The 16,209-nt window shown below is 40.1% G+C and overlaps 1 protein-coding gene across 3 annotated transcripts in view; it reads left to right on the forward strand.

Annotated features, from left to right (window-relative positions):
• Positions 1-12,286, forward strand: part of AP1G1 (adaptor related protein complex 1 subunit gamma 1) — a 76,616-nt gene extending 64,330 nt beyond the window's left edge. For all 3 annotated transcript variants that reach the window (XM_080937258.1, XM_080937259.1, XM_080937260.1), the window contains 8 exons: positions 54-181; positions 1,867-1,971; positions 3,034-3,175; positions 3,356-3,482; positions 3,726-3,833; positions 3,952-4,112; positions 6,940-7,038; positions 8,223-12,286. In XM_080937258.1, coding sequence (XP_080793384.1) covers positions 54-181; positions 1,867-1,971; positions 3,034-3,175; positions 3,356-3,482; positions 3,726-3,833; positions 3,952-4,112; positions 6,940-7,038; positions 8,223-8,324 — 972 coding nt within the window. In that variant the 3' untranslated portion in view covers positions 8,325-12,286. The remainder of the gene's footprint in view (positions 1-53; positions 182-1,866; positions 1,972-3,033; positions 3,176-3,355; positions 3,483-3,725; positions 3,834-3,951; positions 4,113-6,939; positions 7,039-8,222) is intronic.
• Positions 12,287-16,209: the final 3,923 nt, after the last annotated feature.

A 16,209-nucleotide genomic window follows, 5' to 3' on the forward strand; every position in this document is an offset into this window, starting at 1 on the left:
GATGCCGAACTTTACTGTCTCCATTGGCTACATGGTGCATCTTCTTCTCCCAGGTGACAGAAGATGAAGTGCTGGATATTTTAGAAAGTGTCCTGATCTCTAATATGTCCACCTCTGTGACAAGAGGATATGCTCTCACTGCCATTATGAAGCTGTCCACTCGATTCACCTGTACTGTAAAGTGAGTACTGAGGGAAGGAGAGCTGGAAGGGTTGTTCTGTGACTCCCCAAGGGAGATACAAGTGTCTTCACTCTCACTCTCCACCTTAAGTTTTGAGATAGGGTTTCTTACTTAACTGGAAGCTCATTTATTTGACAAGTTGGCCACAAAGCTTCAATATTCTGTGCCTACATTATCACCTCTATAGGGCTAGGATTATAGGTATATACCACCACCCCTAGTGCTTCTAAGGGAATCTATTTACCCACTGAGCCATCTCCCTAGCCTCTCTTTCTGTAGCTCATTTGGTAGAATATTTATTTATTTGCCTAACACATACCAAGCCTGGGGCTAGTCTCAAGCACTGAGAAAAACAGTCTAGATCAGGTGTTTATGGCCATCCTTGACTATATGACTAATTTCAGGCTAAGTTAGCTTACATGGGACTCTGAGAATTTAAAACCTTACCTTAGAAAATTTCAAGACTAGACAAAAATGGGGCTGGAGAGATGGCTCAGCAGTTAAGAGCATTTGCTACTCTTTAGAAGATCCAAGTTTGATTGCCAACACCCACATGATGGTTAACAGTCATCTGTAATACAGTTTCAATGATCCAACTTAGTCTTTAGCCTTCTCAGGCACTGAGCATACATAGTGAACAGACATATATTCAGACAATACTTATAAACATAAAATAAAAATAAAGGTTAGAAAAAAGGGATGGAGAAAACTAGAGACTAGTAAAATGAGTTTTAATTTACTTAGTACCTCACACAGAATGATCAGTTCCTCATTAATCCTTCCTTCTTGTGGGTATTTTGTTCTGTCATTGTCTCTCCCTATCTGTGCATTATTTTGTAGCTAAACCTGTAGTTTTATTGTACAGTTTCTAAAATTTATAGTTTATTGGTTTGTTGTTTTTTGAGAAACTCTCATTTCCCTGGTGTATCCCTGGTGGTCCTAGAACTTTCTGTAGTCTGAGCTGGCCTTGAATTTAGAGATCTGCCTGCTTTAAATGGGATTAAAGGTGTGAAGCACTGTGCCTGCCTTGGTTTATTATATATTTAGATATTGGTATAGAAATAAATCCAGATTTTGTGTGTGTGTGTGTGTGTGTGTGTGTGTGTGTGTGTGTGTGTGTGTAAATCTTTTGAGTTTTACTTTGGTGCTAGTTTGAGCAAAAATTGACTTAAAGTTTTCCAGACAAAGTTTTTTTGGACTTTTCTGTTTTATTTTCAAAGTAAGGCTTTATGAGAAGTATAATTATTTTAGTGTTTAAATTGCTAATTGGAAGGATTGTAGTGAGAATTCTGATGCTAAAACCTTATTTTTAAAGTTACAAAGGAAGAGAGTTGGATAGTATATATTTCCTTTGTGGCAAAGTGATGGACACTTTTGTTTGCAAGGTTTTTTTCCTCTGTGGGGAGATTGAACCTCATTCCTCATACATGCTATGAAAGCACTGTACTCCACACTGTATTCCCAAACCTCTTGTAAATTTAAGGATTGGGAATAAATACTTAGAAATTTCTTGTTACAATTAGAATATTGATAAATGAATGGTGATATTTGTTCTTGAAACACAATTTGAATTAAGAAAACATGAATCAAAAATTTAACCAAGAAACTTTAATATTTCCACTGATTAATTAAAAATTTTGTGTTTTGAGTGATTAATTTTACTTATCATATTATCTTCCCTACAGCCGAATTAAGAAAGTTGTTTCCATCTACGGCAGCAGCATTGATGTAGAGCTCCAGCAGAGGGCAGTAGAATACAATGCACTTTTTAAGAAATATGACCACATGAGGTGAGCAAAAGAAACCAAGCAGTGCATGTACCTCTGGCATCCTGAGTGACTTTGACCTTGTAGTCCCTGAAGGAGACTTGTTGCTTGCGTTGCATTTACTGAGCTTATAATCCTTCTTCATTCATTCTCATTGCTTGGCTGCTTTTGTTTTGTCCATTTTCTCTTCTTTCTAACCTCCTAAGAAGTAAATGGATTAAGTCAGAGAAGGCATGTCTTTAATCCTACCACTTGGGAGGCAGAGGCAGGTGGATCTATCTGACTTCAAGGCCAGCCTGGTATACAGAGTGAGTTCCAGGCAGCCAGAATTACATGGTGAGACCCTGTCTCAAAATAAATAAATAAAAACTATTGTGTTTTATATTCCACCTCCCTCCTCCACCTCTGTATGTAAAGTTTGCATCATTTTCCATTTTATTTGACTAAAAGGAAGTTGTAATTTTTTCCAAGAGAGTTTTTCCTCTTTTTTTTTTGAGACAGGGTTTCTCTGTATAACCCTGGCTGCCCTAGAGCTTGCTCTGTAGACCAGGCTATCCTCAAACTCGGAGATCTGCTTGCCTCTGCCTCCCAGTGCTTGGACTAAAGGTGTGCACCACTACTGCCAGGCCCAAGAGAAATAATTTTATTAAAATCCCATAAATCCCATTATTTCTAACATTTTGTTGCCTTTTTTTCTTCTTTTTGTTATATAATACCTAATTCATAATTGAAGTCTGATAATACCTATCAATTTCCTTTGTCTTTGTCTCAGCTACTACGAAGTATGTTTGGGGATTTAGATAGACATTTTGTTTATTCAAAGACTCCTGACTGTTCTTAATCCAATTGAGAATGTAGGTCATGTATGTATTGTAATCCACCTCCTCTCTCTCTCTCTCTCTCTCTCTCTCTCTCTCTCTCTCTCTCTCTCTCTCTCTCTCTCTCTGTGTGTGTGTGTGTGTGTGTGTGTGTGTGTGTGTGTGTGTGTGTGTGTGTGTTGGGTGGAAAGGGGAAATGCTTCCCTATTAGATTTCAGCATCGAAGCTAACTGTCTAGAATGTAACTAACCACTGCAAATTCTTCTAGGTCTGCCCTACTTGAAAGAATGCCTGTCATGGAGAAAGTGACCACAAATGGCCCTTCTGAGATTGTGCAGACAAATGGAGAGACAGAACCAGCTCCACTGGAGACTAAACCTCCACCCTCTGGGTCACAACCTACGAGCCAGGTAGTCTTGTATGGGACTCCTGGTGATATTTTAGTTCTTACAGTTCATTTCTTAGCGGTTGTCCTTTAGTATTTTTTGATTGCTTGATAATTGCCTTTCTTATTGTTAAGTATTGAAAAAAACTGTTAAATATACTTTAGACAAATAACCTATGAATGACGGTATTATTTCCTTATTTAGGCCAATGATCTATTGGATTTGCTGGGAGGAAATGATATAACACCTGTCATTCCAACTGCACCTACAAGCAAACCAGCATCTGCTGGTGGAGAACTTCTTGACTTGCTGGGAGACATCACCCTAACAGGTAAAGCCAGACTAGAGTTATTTACTTTTTGGGTAGCTATAGGCATCTTGGGGAAAATGATACTTAATGCATTTTTTTTTAATGGTTGGTTATTTTTGGTGAATAGAAGCTAAGGCATTTGAACTTTGGTTCTTCTGGTTTGGTCTGTTCTTTTGTATATTGTTTGGGACTCTTTCTTTAATCTGTGTTCAAAGTAACTGCAGTGCTTCCCTCAGATTGACTTTTTGTTGGAATTTGTTATAGGTGCTCCAGCTGCTGCTCCTACCCCTGCCTCAGTGCCACAGATATCCCAGCCCCCATTCTTGTTGGATGGGCTTTCATCACAGCCTCTCTTTAATGACATCGCTCCAGGTACAGTTACTATCCCCTTCCTTACTTGAGCACTGAGTTGTGGCTATTGAGCAAAAGGACTACTGATTCTTCTGTTGTTAGTTGCCTCCAGTGTGACTGATCTTCTGTCATTTTCAAGGCATCCCCTCCATCACAGCGTACAGTAAGAACGGCTTGAAGATAGAATTCACCTTTGAACGGTCAAACACCAACCCCAGTGTAACAGTGATAACGATACAGGCCTCTAACAGCACAGAGCTCGACATGACGGACTTTGTTTTCCAGGCTGCAGTACCAAAGGTATCACAATGGCTTCTCTGCCTTTTTATTTTGATTAAAAATTAGCTAACTTTGTTTTATGCATTTGATGAAAAATGCATTTAATGTTTAGAGATTAAAATCTCAGATTTAACTTAAGTCAGCTGTGTTATAACATCTTTGTGGTTCATTGAAACATGCCATTTTAGTTGATACTTTTACTTTGTTACATGCTTAAAAAATTTTTTTGTATGTAATTGGATGGGACTCGGTAAATGTATGCTGTCTGTGTCTGTCTCTCTCTCTTTGTGTGTGTGTCTGTGTGTCTGTCTGTCTGTATCCAATAAGGCCCAGAAAGGGTATCTGATCCCCTGGAGCTACAGTTATAAGTGGTTGTGAACAGCCTGATGTTGGTGCTGGGAATTGAACCTGGGTCATCAGGAAGAGTAGCAGTTGCTCTTAACTGCTGAACCTGGTTACTCAGGCCCAGTAACTCTAGACCCAGTGACAAATACTTTTTTGGGTAGGGTAATGAAATGCTTGAATATTGACATAGGTTTAATAATATATAGTACCAAAGATCTAAAACCACAAAATTTAACACAGAATTAAATGCTAATTTAGATAAAGGGCTGTTTGGTAGCTAGTCACTAGATTAGAATTAAAATTTTTAAAAAACTACAGCTATTTTAAACCTTTAAAGTTAAATTTATTTATTTATTGTGTCTGTGCATATGTTTTTATGTATGTGTGGGTACACATGTCATAGTATGTGAGTAGAGGCTGGAAGATAGCAGTCAGAAGGTGGTGCTCTCCTTCTACCATATGGGCTCTGTGCATTGAACCCTGGTCATCAGTGTTGGTAAGCACTCAGTTCACTCAGTCATCCCTCCAGCCTCAGAAAACTTCCTGTCTTGATACCTGGGTGAGTGAAGCATCCCCCTCTGTAACCTCCAATTTACTATTGGGACAATGGCTGCTTTGTAAATTGAGGTGTTTTTAAGTCTAACAAATCTTAATTTAAGGATTATTGTTTTTGAACACTGAAAAAAATTTAATGACGTTTAGAATGGGCAGAGTACAAAGGTTCTCTCTGGAAGATAGTGGTTCAAGCTGTAGCCAGTATGCAACTGAGTGAGCATGGCTCTGTTCCAGAACGTTAGGAACAGACAGTAGGCTGTAATTTGCCAAGCACTGTCTTAGACTGAGACAATCTATACTAGTTTAACTAAAGCTAATCTTAGCTTAACTTAATCTTTCTGTGACACGTGCAGCGTGACATTCATACAACATGCATCTGGAAGCTGACAGTGCTTTATTGTAGTTCCTGTTTATCTTTGTTAACCTTTGCTCATAATTTTTAGATCCTGTATAATTTGTGTGTTTTAAAGTTATGTAGCATAGGTATGTTGCTAATAAATTCTAGAGCTGTTCTATTTTGATCTTAGTACTAGCTGTGTTCACTGAAGTCGATTCATTTGCAAAGAGTGGTGATGATGACAACTGTTTTCTACTACCACTCGGACAGTGACTGAGGTTCTGATGTTGGACCCAATAGAAGCCCCATCCTTGTATTCAGTGGTCAGAAAATGTCCATTGTTACAACTTAGGGTCTTAAATAGTAATGATACACTGGCCTGGCAGCATCATGTGTATGGCTTTGTTTTGGGTGTTATACTGGGCACTGTATTTTGTTGGTATATCTTGAGCTTCAAAATGCTACATTTCATAGATTCTACTACATAGCTTTCATTTTTTAGTGTCTCTGAAGTTGATGTGCAGTTTGAGCTTGCTACCTTGAAGCTAAGGTGTAGCTCAGTGTGATGGGATACATGAGGCCCTGAGTTTGGTCACCTCCTCACCATGCCATAGAAAAATATACTTGATATCTAATTATATTTTATTTGGGAAATGGTTTTTCTTTTTCGGTGCCGTGTGAAATAACAAATTGCATCATAGTTGATAGTATCTTAAATGTAGTGAAATATATTAGTAATGACAGTTTTGCCTTACATAATTCATTTTGAAAATAGACCAAAATAATAAGTCTCTGCTTTCAGTTTGACTCTACCTTTTCTAATATTTGAGCTTATAAAAGGGTTCCTCTGTCAGTCAGGAATGGCTTTTTACAGAGTGACTTATCTGGCTTGCTTAAAGCACTTTATTGTTTCATCTCTGTAAACAGGTAAAAACTTATCCACACTCAACAAATTAAGATATTTGGCTTATCTTAGTTTTCTGTTGTTTGGGCTGGTTCTGAGTGTACTTTTTCTTTATGGTCTTGTGTCTCTGGTGGAACAATCCTGAGTGTTCCACTTACATATTATCAGCTGGCTTTTCAAGCCATTCCTTTACTTGTCTTGTAGGGGCAGATCGTGACAGATGTTGGCATAGTGCACATTATTCAGGCTTTAGAAAACAAAAGTTCAAGTTCCTGAGGTCTAGTCATCTGGGGTTACACAGGAACATTAGGTCTATAGTCAGTGACTAATATGTTGGTTTATTATATTTGGAAAGCTTTTCTTTCAGGTTCTTTTTGGCTTCTTTCAGGCTACAGGCATCCAGTATTTACTTGCACAATTGATCAGTTACCACTAGCAGGATAGCTAGAACAAGGAGTATTACCTTTTGAGAAGTGCTAGACCTAGAGCTCCCTTAGCTAGAAACAGGAAAGTGGCACTATTATGTTTCTAAAACCAGAGATTTGACTTGAATAAGCGACTCTGCTTCTATATCATGGCTAGGTGTCTGGAAAATAAGCACTGGCAAAACTTAGGGAACCCATTTGCTGGCTCTAACTTCTTACTTGCTGACATCTTTGACCTAACACCAGTGTTTGTTCTCAAGAGTGCCCTTTGTTCCTCTGTAGACATTCCAGCTGCAGCTTCTGTCTCCTAGCAGCAGTGTTGTCCCAGCATTTAACACAGGAACCATCACACAAGTCATTAAAGTTCTGAACCCACAGAAGGTGAGTAACACATTTGAAATAGAGCTGTATAAGGTGTAACTCATTCTAGAAAATAAATCTTTGTTTCAGTTTTATTTGTTTCTGACTCAGATATGAAAATGTCTACTCTAACTTCCTTGTTCTTTTGTAGAGATAAACTAAGCCCAGGGACATCAAAAAGATTAGTGACATTAAAATACAACTAAATAATCTCTATTGTGAGGATTAAAGGTATAGTTTTGAGGATTTAGCAAAAGTTTAAACCAAATGTAGAATTATTTGTTGAATCAAAAATCCTTATTTACTGCTGTAATTTATATGGTTATTAAAACTGAAAACATTTTAAGTGAAGTAGTTAAATGAAAAATAACAGTAGAAACCAATTTAGCAGGAGTTTCACTATATCTTCTCAATGAAATCAACTGGTTGTACTTCATAACTAACTGATTTTTAGTTTTTGCTTTTCCAGCTCTGTGGCTGTTTCCTTCTCTTGAATTACTTTGCCTTTTTTCAGTTCTTTTTTTGTATCTTGAGCATGTCATTACTACAAACAAGCACACATTATTTTCATCATCTGATACCTGCAACAAAACTTTTTTTAATGTATGAATATTTGACATTTGCCACAGAAAGTACAATACACTTAAAACCATTCCTGTTACCAGTGTACCCAGGTTTTTCTTTTATTCTTTGGAAATACAGACATTGATGATGTTTACTGTGGGCTTCATAAACCAACCAGCAGGTGACCCATATGTAGAACACATAACTGTGTTTCACTCATTTTCTAGATACTTGGACAAAGAGTTAAATCTTTTGCCCAAGCTCCTGCCTCACCATTGGGGACCTACTTGGTATTCTAGATGTGTATGTTTTCTACTTTATGGCCTTGATGTTGATTCTTCTAGTCTCAGTCTAAAGTGGTAGATGTCTTGGCAGTGGCTGTTTGTCTGTGTGCCACTTGACACACAGTACCTGGATGTATTTTATTTACCTTTAGGATTAAATACATCTGTGGAGCCAAGCATGTGCCTGTAGTCCTCAGTACCTGGGAGGTTGAATCAGACCATCACTTGAACTGAAGGGTTTGGGGCTAGCCTGGTCAATATAGTGGAACCCTATTTCCAAGAAACGGTCTATTTATAGTCTTGAGAGACAGGGAGATTTAATCTCAGTGAAGTAATTTATTTCTTTCCCTTTTATAGCAACAGCTGCGAATGAGGATCAAGCTCACATATAATCACAAGGGCTCAGCAATGCAAGATCTAGCAGAAGTGAACAATTTCCCCCCTCAGTCCTGGCAATGAGGGTGCAGCACCATTCTCATTCTTACCCACTCAATCAAAGGAATTCTGGGAAGGAGGTTGTGATTGCTGGCAAGTCCCCCCAACTGTACCATGGGCATGAGGAGCTGAGAGAACTGTTGAGGAGGGTTTTCCTCAAGTTACTGCTGACCTTGAAGCATCAGTAAAGACTAATGTCCTCTCCTCCGCTGTTGAGGCTGGCTGCTTCTCGAGGCTACTTTGCACTCCTCCTCCTCCTCTTCTCCCTTTTCTGCACTTCACCCCTCCCACTTTTGCAGCCAGAATCAACATTCTCTGGGCCACTGAAGCAATCAGCAGCTGGTCTGGAGGAGAGGACTGGAATTCATGGCAAGAAAACACTCATTCTGTTTTTGCAGCAAAGAGTGGCCCCCACTTTCTACTGTTGTATCTCTGGACTGGGCAAGGTGGCTATCATCGAGAAGGCGCTTTTTCCATCGGGCATTTGGAGTGGAATTGTAACAATGGACATAAGGGAGCCCTGCCCTTTTCTGCTGGTTCTCCCAATGTTTGAAAGAGGTGTTAAGCTCCTGTCAGCCTTTGCTGTGCATTGCTGTATACACACAGACACACATGTATGTATGTTTGTTATATAAAAAAGCTGGTTAGACCTTGAGAGGTTGTTTGTAAACACTGGACAGATGCAGTTCAAAGAACTTTTGTTGAGATTTGGCATGAAGGATATGGTGCTCTATTTGTAATAGAAACTTCCAAGGCTCTTCCAGCTCCCCTTTCTCTCTCCATTCTTTAGCTGTAGTCATGAGTTCTCTCTCCATGATTTTCAAGATCAATTCCCATTAAATTGCAAAGTGGACACTTTCTAAAAGACACATGAATAGTTATTCATGATCCTATTTCCCCCCACAGTGTTTCACCCAAGCCTGTCACTTGCCTATTTGAGCTGTGGTAAATGGGTCAAAAGAGGAGTTCAGTCTTAAGGAGCAGACCCTGTCAGCAGCCACCATGGCCCATAGGAAGAGCAGTACCAGACTCAATCTGGAGCACACTGGAGTCAGCTTATCCGTTGCTCCAATCCTCCCTTTTAATTTCCTGAGCCTGGCTTGGACCTTGGCATTCCGTTTGAATTCCTTCTTCTAATGGAACATTTGTGTTGTATCTGTAACACTGGCACTGGAATAAAGACCACACGGTTAAAGAAACTGTTCCTACATTGTACTTCATGATGTTGAAATGAAGCCTGGTAGCTTCCTTGCCCCCTATGTGAGAGCAAGTCTTAAGGTCACCATAGGGTAGGAATATCCTTTCCTGAGTGTGAGAAATTGGTCTCTTAAGAAACCAATTTCATGAACATTTTCATTAAAGATTTGAGCTTTTTAAACAGTAAGAGTGCCGAGTGTTTTTTAGAAAAGACCCTGATGTTACCAAATTTTTACGTTGTCTTGCTGGAATGAGGTGAAGGTGATTGTCTGTGGTACATGTTTAATGTACTATATATGTTCAGGTATTCAGGCATCATGTCCAGTTTCCTGCAGGAGAAAGAAGAAGTGGGCTCCCTTGCTTGTAAAGCATCTGCAGTTGTCAAGCTGTATTATGCAGTAAGATGACACTTTGGCTTCAGTTTTAAACCTTGATACAAATCTCCTTTTCTCCCTGCTCCATCTCACCACGCCTTTACTTAAAATCTTCAGTGTCTTGTCAAACCTAGCTCTGTATCAGATGCTAGATTATTCCTAACATTGACAAACTGGAGTTGAACTAAAGGCTCCAAAAGGGAAAGTTTCTGGTCTTAACGGTCTTTTAAGAGCAAGATTTACTGAAATTTACTTGACTGGATAAATGGACAGCTGAGTTATAAACAGGATATTTCTCCTGTGTTCAGCAAAACAGGTGTGACAAGCGCAAGCTTTTAGCCGCTCTACTCTGCCTGTGCAGTGAAAGCCTTCAGGACTTCCTGCAGACGGATTTCATTGGGTGGATATTTAATGCTGTGAAATGTGATAGGATTAATGCTGTATTGGTGGATTTCTTGAATAGAATTTGTCTTAACATTCCTTTTTGTGTGGAGGCTTTATTTTCTCCCTTACATTTGTAGCTAACCAGCTCAGGTCTTTGGTTGCTTTTTGTTGTTGTTGTTGTCCAACTGGGTTGAATCTGAAGAAAGCTGCTCAAGACCAAGTGCTAGCCGGTGGAGCTGGAAAGATCTCCTCTGCTGACAAAGCATCTGCCTGGGTGATGAGTTTCGAGGTAGTGTTTGCGATCATCCGTGGCTTTATGGAGAAGGAATAAAAAATATCATGGCCTTAACACAAAGGGTGCTGTGTAGTTGTGGAATTCATTTGGGAGATGACCTGAACACCATACTGACGGACCAGCAGCCAAATACCTGCCTCGGATGCTGATGGCTGTGAAGACTGTTCCAAGTGATTGGATCTTTGAAAGCTTCAGCGTGCCTTCTTAGTTTCTAGGATCAGCATTAGTTATCTTCTCACTTGGCCTTTCTGTGACTACTCACACAGTTCACTCATTCCTTTCCCTCATGTAACCCTTCAAGAGGAAACAGATTTGGATGGATTTGACAACCTCAGAGCCATTGTAAAGAGGGTGATTTTTGTGACTTTTCAATAAGCCCAAGGTGATAAGCAGTGAGCCCCACTTATTGACACTTTTACATGCACTTGTACCTCATTAGCATCGCCTTCTTTGAGGAGTAGTTTTTATGTCATCCTTTCCCATCCCAGAGTCATCCTAAGGGAGAATTCCTCTAAGTAATCTCAGACAACTGTAGATGCTTCTCCCACGATGCTTTGGTGCTGTTACCTTGAGATGGTTTAGGGAGTCATGGAAGTTTTCTGCCGTGTATGTTATCATCTGTTAAACTTTAAGGTCTTTTTTTTTTCCATTTAAAGCAACATTCCTCAGTGTAACAGTACAGGTATTCCTTGCTTGGTTACTGGTTCTTAACCTTTGTCCCTCTCATATATGACAATAGACTTTTAAAACTGTCCAGCACTAATAGTTTGAAAATTTCCATCTCCTATATAATAATATGCTTTCCATTTCTGTGTCCTTTTAGAAAATGTTGGAAGTTAGGGAAATATCCCTTTTGTGGTTCAACTTCATTTTCTTCTAATTGGAATATATTTTGGCCGTGAGAACTTGAGGAAGGAGTTTGAATGTGTATTTTTTTTTCCTACTGAATGTATTTTAACTACGGTGTCCTAAACTGAGAGAGAACAACAACAAGAAATGTGTATTCACCAACTTTGTGGTTGGGAGGGCTGTGTATGCCAGAGTATTCGTCAGTCTGGGTGTGGGGGAAGAGAACTGCACAGGAAGTTCTGAAGTTTAAAATACTTCTGACAAGTTTTGGCTCAGGAGGGTGGGGCTGTTTGTGGAACTGAAAGTGAAAACCCTTTTCAAGCAATAGCAGTGAGTGGGTCCCATGGACAAGGTTCCCTTCCTAGAACCTGGAACTCTTAACTAGAAGAAAATGCTGAAGCGGCTTGAAGCAGCTGGAGCAGTTGCTTCTTGACCCTGGCTTCAAGACAGAGCATTGGAGACTTTTCCCCCTTAAGAACCTGCATTTGCGCATTGTGTGTTTTGTTTTTATTTTTATTTGGGGACCTCATGAGAGAGGGCTTCTGCACGCCTTCCTTTATGAACCCCACTGTGTTCCTGTACCGTCCTTTTCCTTTTACGATGTTGTAAGTTACATTTTCATTAGGCCCCATCACGTCTTCTTTACTGTAAAATTATTAAAAGGCTGTTTCCGAGTGGGGCAGCTAATGGAGTTCTAATTATTGCAGACATATTTTTGAGATGTAAAAAATTTAAAGTAAAATGATAAGTCGAAGGCGAGTGAGGAATAAAATAAATGTAAACATTTACATGGGATGCATTCGGATTCTGCTGTGTGTATTGTCTTTTGGTTGAAACAAATTATGAACAGTGACTAATAATAAAAAGTCAGTACTCAATGATTTAAACTTTGCTGCCTTGCTTCTTATATGTGAATCAGAAGCCTTGGATGAATTCTTACCCCAAAGCTTTGAGCACAGATCTCGTCTAGAGAAGAAACATTTAAAAGCCTTGTAGATGTTTTACACAGAAAAAGTCCAAAGAGCAAGTGGACATTTAACTGGAAAGCAGTTATTGCCAGGTTTATTTTCTCCACATAGGTGAATTCTCAAAGCTATGAAGCTACTATGATGAAGTATGTATTAAGGGTACCCATGTTTCATTATAACTTAGGTTTTGTGTTTTGTTTGCATGCTTGGTTGATTTTGGTGAGTTGTTCTGGTGACTTGATAGAGAAGGGCCTAACTAGCCCAAATGAATTGCATTCTGTGGCTTATTTTGCATGATGCATGAATTCCTTTTTTATGTGTGTGCATACAGGCAGGTAAAAGGTCAGCCTCTGGTGTTACTGTAAAGGTGGTCTTCCTTGGGAGCCCTTCACCTTGTTATTTGAAACAGAGTCACTCACTAGGACCTGGGGTTCACCCATTAGACAAGGCTGGTTGGCTAGTTAGCTCCACATCCCCAGTGCTGTCGTAATATTAGAGCTGCCTTGTAGCAGTTCTTGTCCTCATGCTTGCATGCCAAATTATCTTCACAAACTTCATACACTTTTTTTTTTTTTTTTTTCCAGAGCTGAGGACCGAACCCAGGGCCTCGAGCTTGCTAGGCAAGCGCTCTACCACTGAGCTAAATCCCCAACCCCTCATACACTTTAAAAAAATTTTTTTTTTGTTGAAGATTGAAAGCTTGGTTTTATGTTAATGCTCATGATCCACAACATTCCCTTGAGAAGGGAGAAGATGCGACAGTGTCTAGACTGAAGAGGGAAGGCTGTAAGCCTGGACACATTATCTCCTTTACGCAGCACTGTCCTATGGCACTGTTTGATAACATTTCTATAAACTTGTCTTCTACGTGGAACAGTTAAACCAGATCATTTCTGTATTTAAAGTTAGCGGATGAGAATCTAAGTATAATTAGGTGAAGATATAAATGCTACAGTTTAGCCAGTAAACAGACACTAGACATTTACTGTGATGTGTTGTGCATAGGTTTGAATATCATTCCAGAAGTACAAGATGAATTTTGATCACTTGAACGGCATATTATTCCATGGTCTCCTCCAGTTGAGCTCTCTTCATATGTGAGGGAAAAAAAAGTTTGATGTTGGAGATGCAGCTTAGTGGTAGAGTGTTTGCTTAGCTTGTGTGAAGCCCTAGGCTCACTTTAAAAGAAGAAACGGGAAAAAGTTCCTTCAATTGTTAAAAGTCAGAAAAACATTGGAACCAGAGGACAGAACACCTAAATCTGATTATCCTTTGGTAGCATGACAATGGGCTTGGGCCTATAGATGACTTTGTTATCACCAAAAGATTGGGAACTAGGTATCAGTAAATAGAGATGAAATTCCAGTCTCCTCTACCAAGTCTGACATTAGCTTTCTCCACAGTGTACGGGAAAGGTAGAGTGTGTATGTGGAAACACATACATACACACACCACACATACATAAATCCTAGAGGAATTTATTTTTAGGGTTAGTCGCAGCTGTTCATCGTTTCCAGAAATTACGGTTACATAACACTTGGCATACATAATACATGTTGCCTTGAACTGGGGGTGAGCACCAATTGTGATCTTTGTGACAGTATGCTATGTTAATGGCCGTCCATAATTTGAAAAGGAAACATCAGCTGATTATTGCTGACGAACTGGATCTGAAGTAATGGGGACCTTTTAAGGTAGCTGTATATAAAAACTGATTCCCAGAGGCATTTGGGCCAGCCTCTTGACGTATTCCTTTCATAAGTGGCATTGCCAGTTTGAAGTAGTAAATACTTAAGTGTTTTTAATTTTGAGTTGATGGTGCAGGCTACTATCCAGATAATGAAAAAGAACCATCTACAAAGCACTGCTGTTCCCTAGTGTGAATTCATTGCTGGACTTGGTACAGCAATGTGATAAGTCACATGCGGTCTATAAAAGCTAATTGGTAGTCCCTCATGAAGTAGGCTTTTGGAAACATCCCCAACTATTTCCCTGCCCTTGGCTATCTACTTCTGTCTTCATGTTGGTGCCTGGCCCATAAGAAAACTGTTTGCTGTGAAATCAACCAGGGTTAGAAATCCAACTAAATCAGGTAGGTGTCTGAAATAATTTCAAAGTAGAAGGAAAACCCTGGGAAGTTGCTTCTCTTTCACCTTTTATTAGACTTGGCATTAAGAAACCATGCTTACTATAGTAAAAGAAAAGCAAAGAAAGGAAGATTGGGGACTGTGGTAGATAAATATGCCTTTTATAGAATGATTTGTATAAGGCAGAATCTTTAAGGGCTGCCAATTAGTTCCAAATTAAAAAACAAACACCTTAAGATGGGTCCAGTTCTATTTGAAATGCTGTTGCTTTTAAGCCACAATTGAAATACTCCAGGCAAATAGTTGCACTAGCCAAACTGAAGCAGTGGATACTAGAAGACCACCGTTGCCAGTTGTTCTAGAAGTTGTTTTGCTTTTTAATTCCTTGTAAGTTGGCTGAAATATTCAACAAATATATGAGAGGAAGACCTAAAAATGAAGAGGCTTAGAAGGCTTCTTATTTAGAAAATGCAGGAGCAGTTTAATGCTAATAACCTTTTGGGAAATCTAGAATTTCAGAATTACAGTGGCTACTATGAATCTTTAATATGAGTTAGGCTTTTTGTGTGTTTTGTTTACTACACCTTGATAACTGCCAGGCAGATGCTAAACTAGTTCACCCATCCCTTAAAAGCCAATGCAAAGGTCTGGAGAGATGGCTCTGTGGTTCAGAGCACTGGCTGCTTTTCCAGAGGACCCAGGTTCAACTCCCCTCGCTCACCTGGCAACTTACAACCATCTATAACTCTGGGTCCAGAGGCCCTGACACCCTCTTCAGGCCTCTATCACCAGGCATACATGTGTTGCATAGACCTAATCCCCATAACATGACGGTAGACCCACTGGAAGCTGGGCATAGTGGTGCACACATCTGCACTTGGGAGGTGGAGACATGAGAATCTAAAAGTTCAAGGCCAGTTTTGGCTATATAGTGAGTTTGGATGTGCTTGGGCTGCGTGTAATTTTTTTGTCTCAAAAAAATTCAAAAGAATTAAAATCAAATAATTTGTACATGTATAGATCTAATAATGAGCACAACTGAGATTTGGAATTAGGCAGACTCATAGTTTGGCCTACTAGTCACAAAACTACTATCTGTCACTCCAGGAACTAAAAGAACAGTCAACCTTTAAAATAATTCTTTGCTGAATTAAGCCTTGCAAAATAGAAAGAGGGCTTGTTACTGTTTGAGGGTGAGAAAGGAAATCTGATGCTTTGATTACAGGAAAAGGACACTGAAAAGTTCAGTGTACTTGAGGTTGTTTGATGAAGAGGGTCTCCAGCTATCCTAAGAGAGGTGAGTATAAGCAACAGTTCTTTCACGCCTGTGGGTGCCAGGGGACAAACACATTTGGGAGCAGGAAACGTCTTGGATGCAGAATTCCAGCGCCGCCCATGGTGAAGGGTTCTATCTTGTCAGGTGCAGGCTTTACCTGTCTTTTCCTCTGGCCGCTTCTTGGAGGACCCAGAAAGGACCAAATTGCTCTCCCTGAGAGCCCTAGTCCTCTGAGCTCAGGGTGGAGCACGAGGGAGGCCCCCGCTGCAGTGGAGACAACCTCCCAGAATTCTGCTCCGGCCTCGTCAGACCGGCGACTACGCAGGTCCAGCGGGGCTGGGGGCGGGGCCGAAGGGGGCGGAGCGTCTTGGTTAGGGGCAGGGTCTAGGCGGAGGGGCGAGGCCTCCCGCTGCTCGCGCGCGCCTCCGAGGCTCGCGCTGTCGCGCCGGCCGGGCGTCTCTGTAAAGCCTTGGCCGCCA

Source organism: Micromys minutus (genome assembly GCF_963924665.1).
Source record: "Micromys minutus genome assembly, chromosome: 24".
NCBI lineage: Eukaryota > Metazoa > Chordata > Mammalia > Rodentia > Muridae > Micromys > Micromys minutus.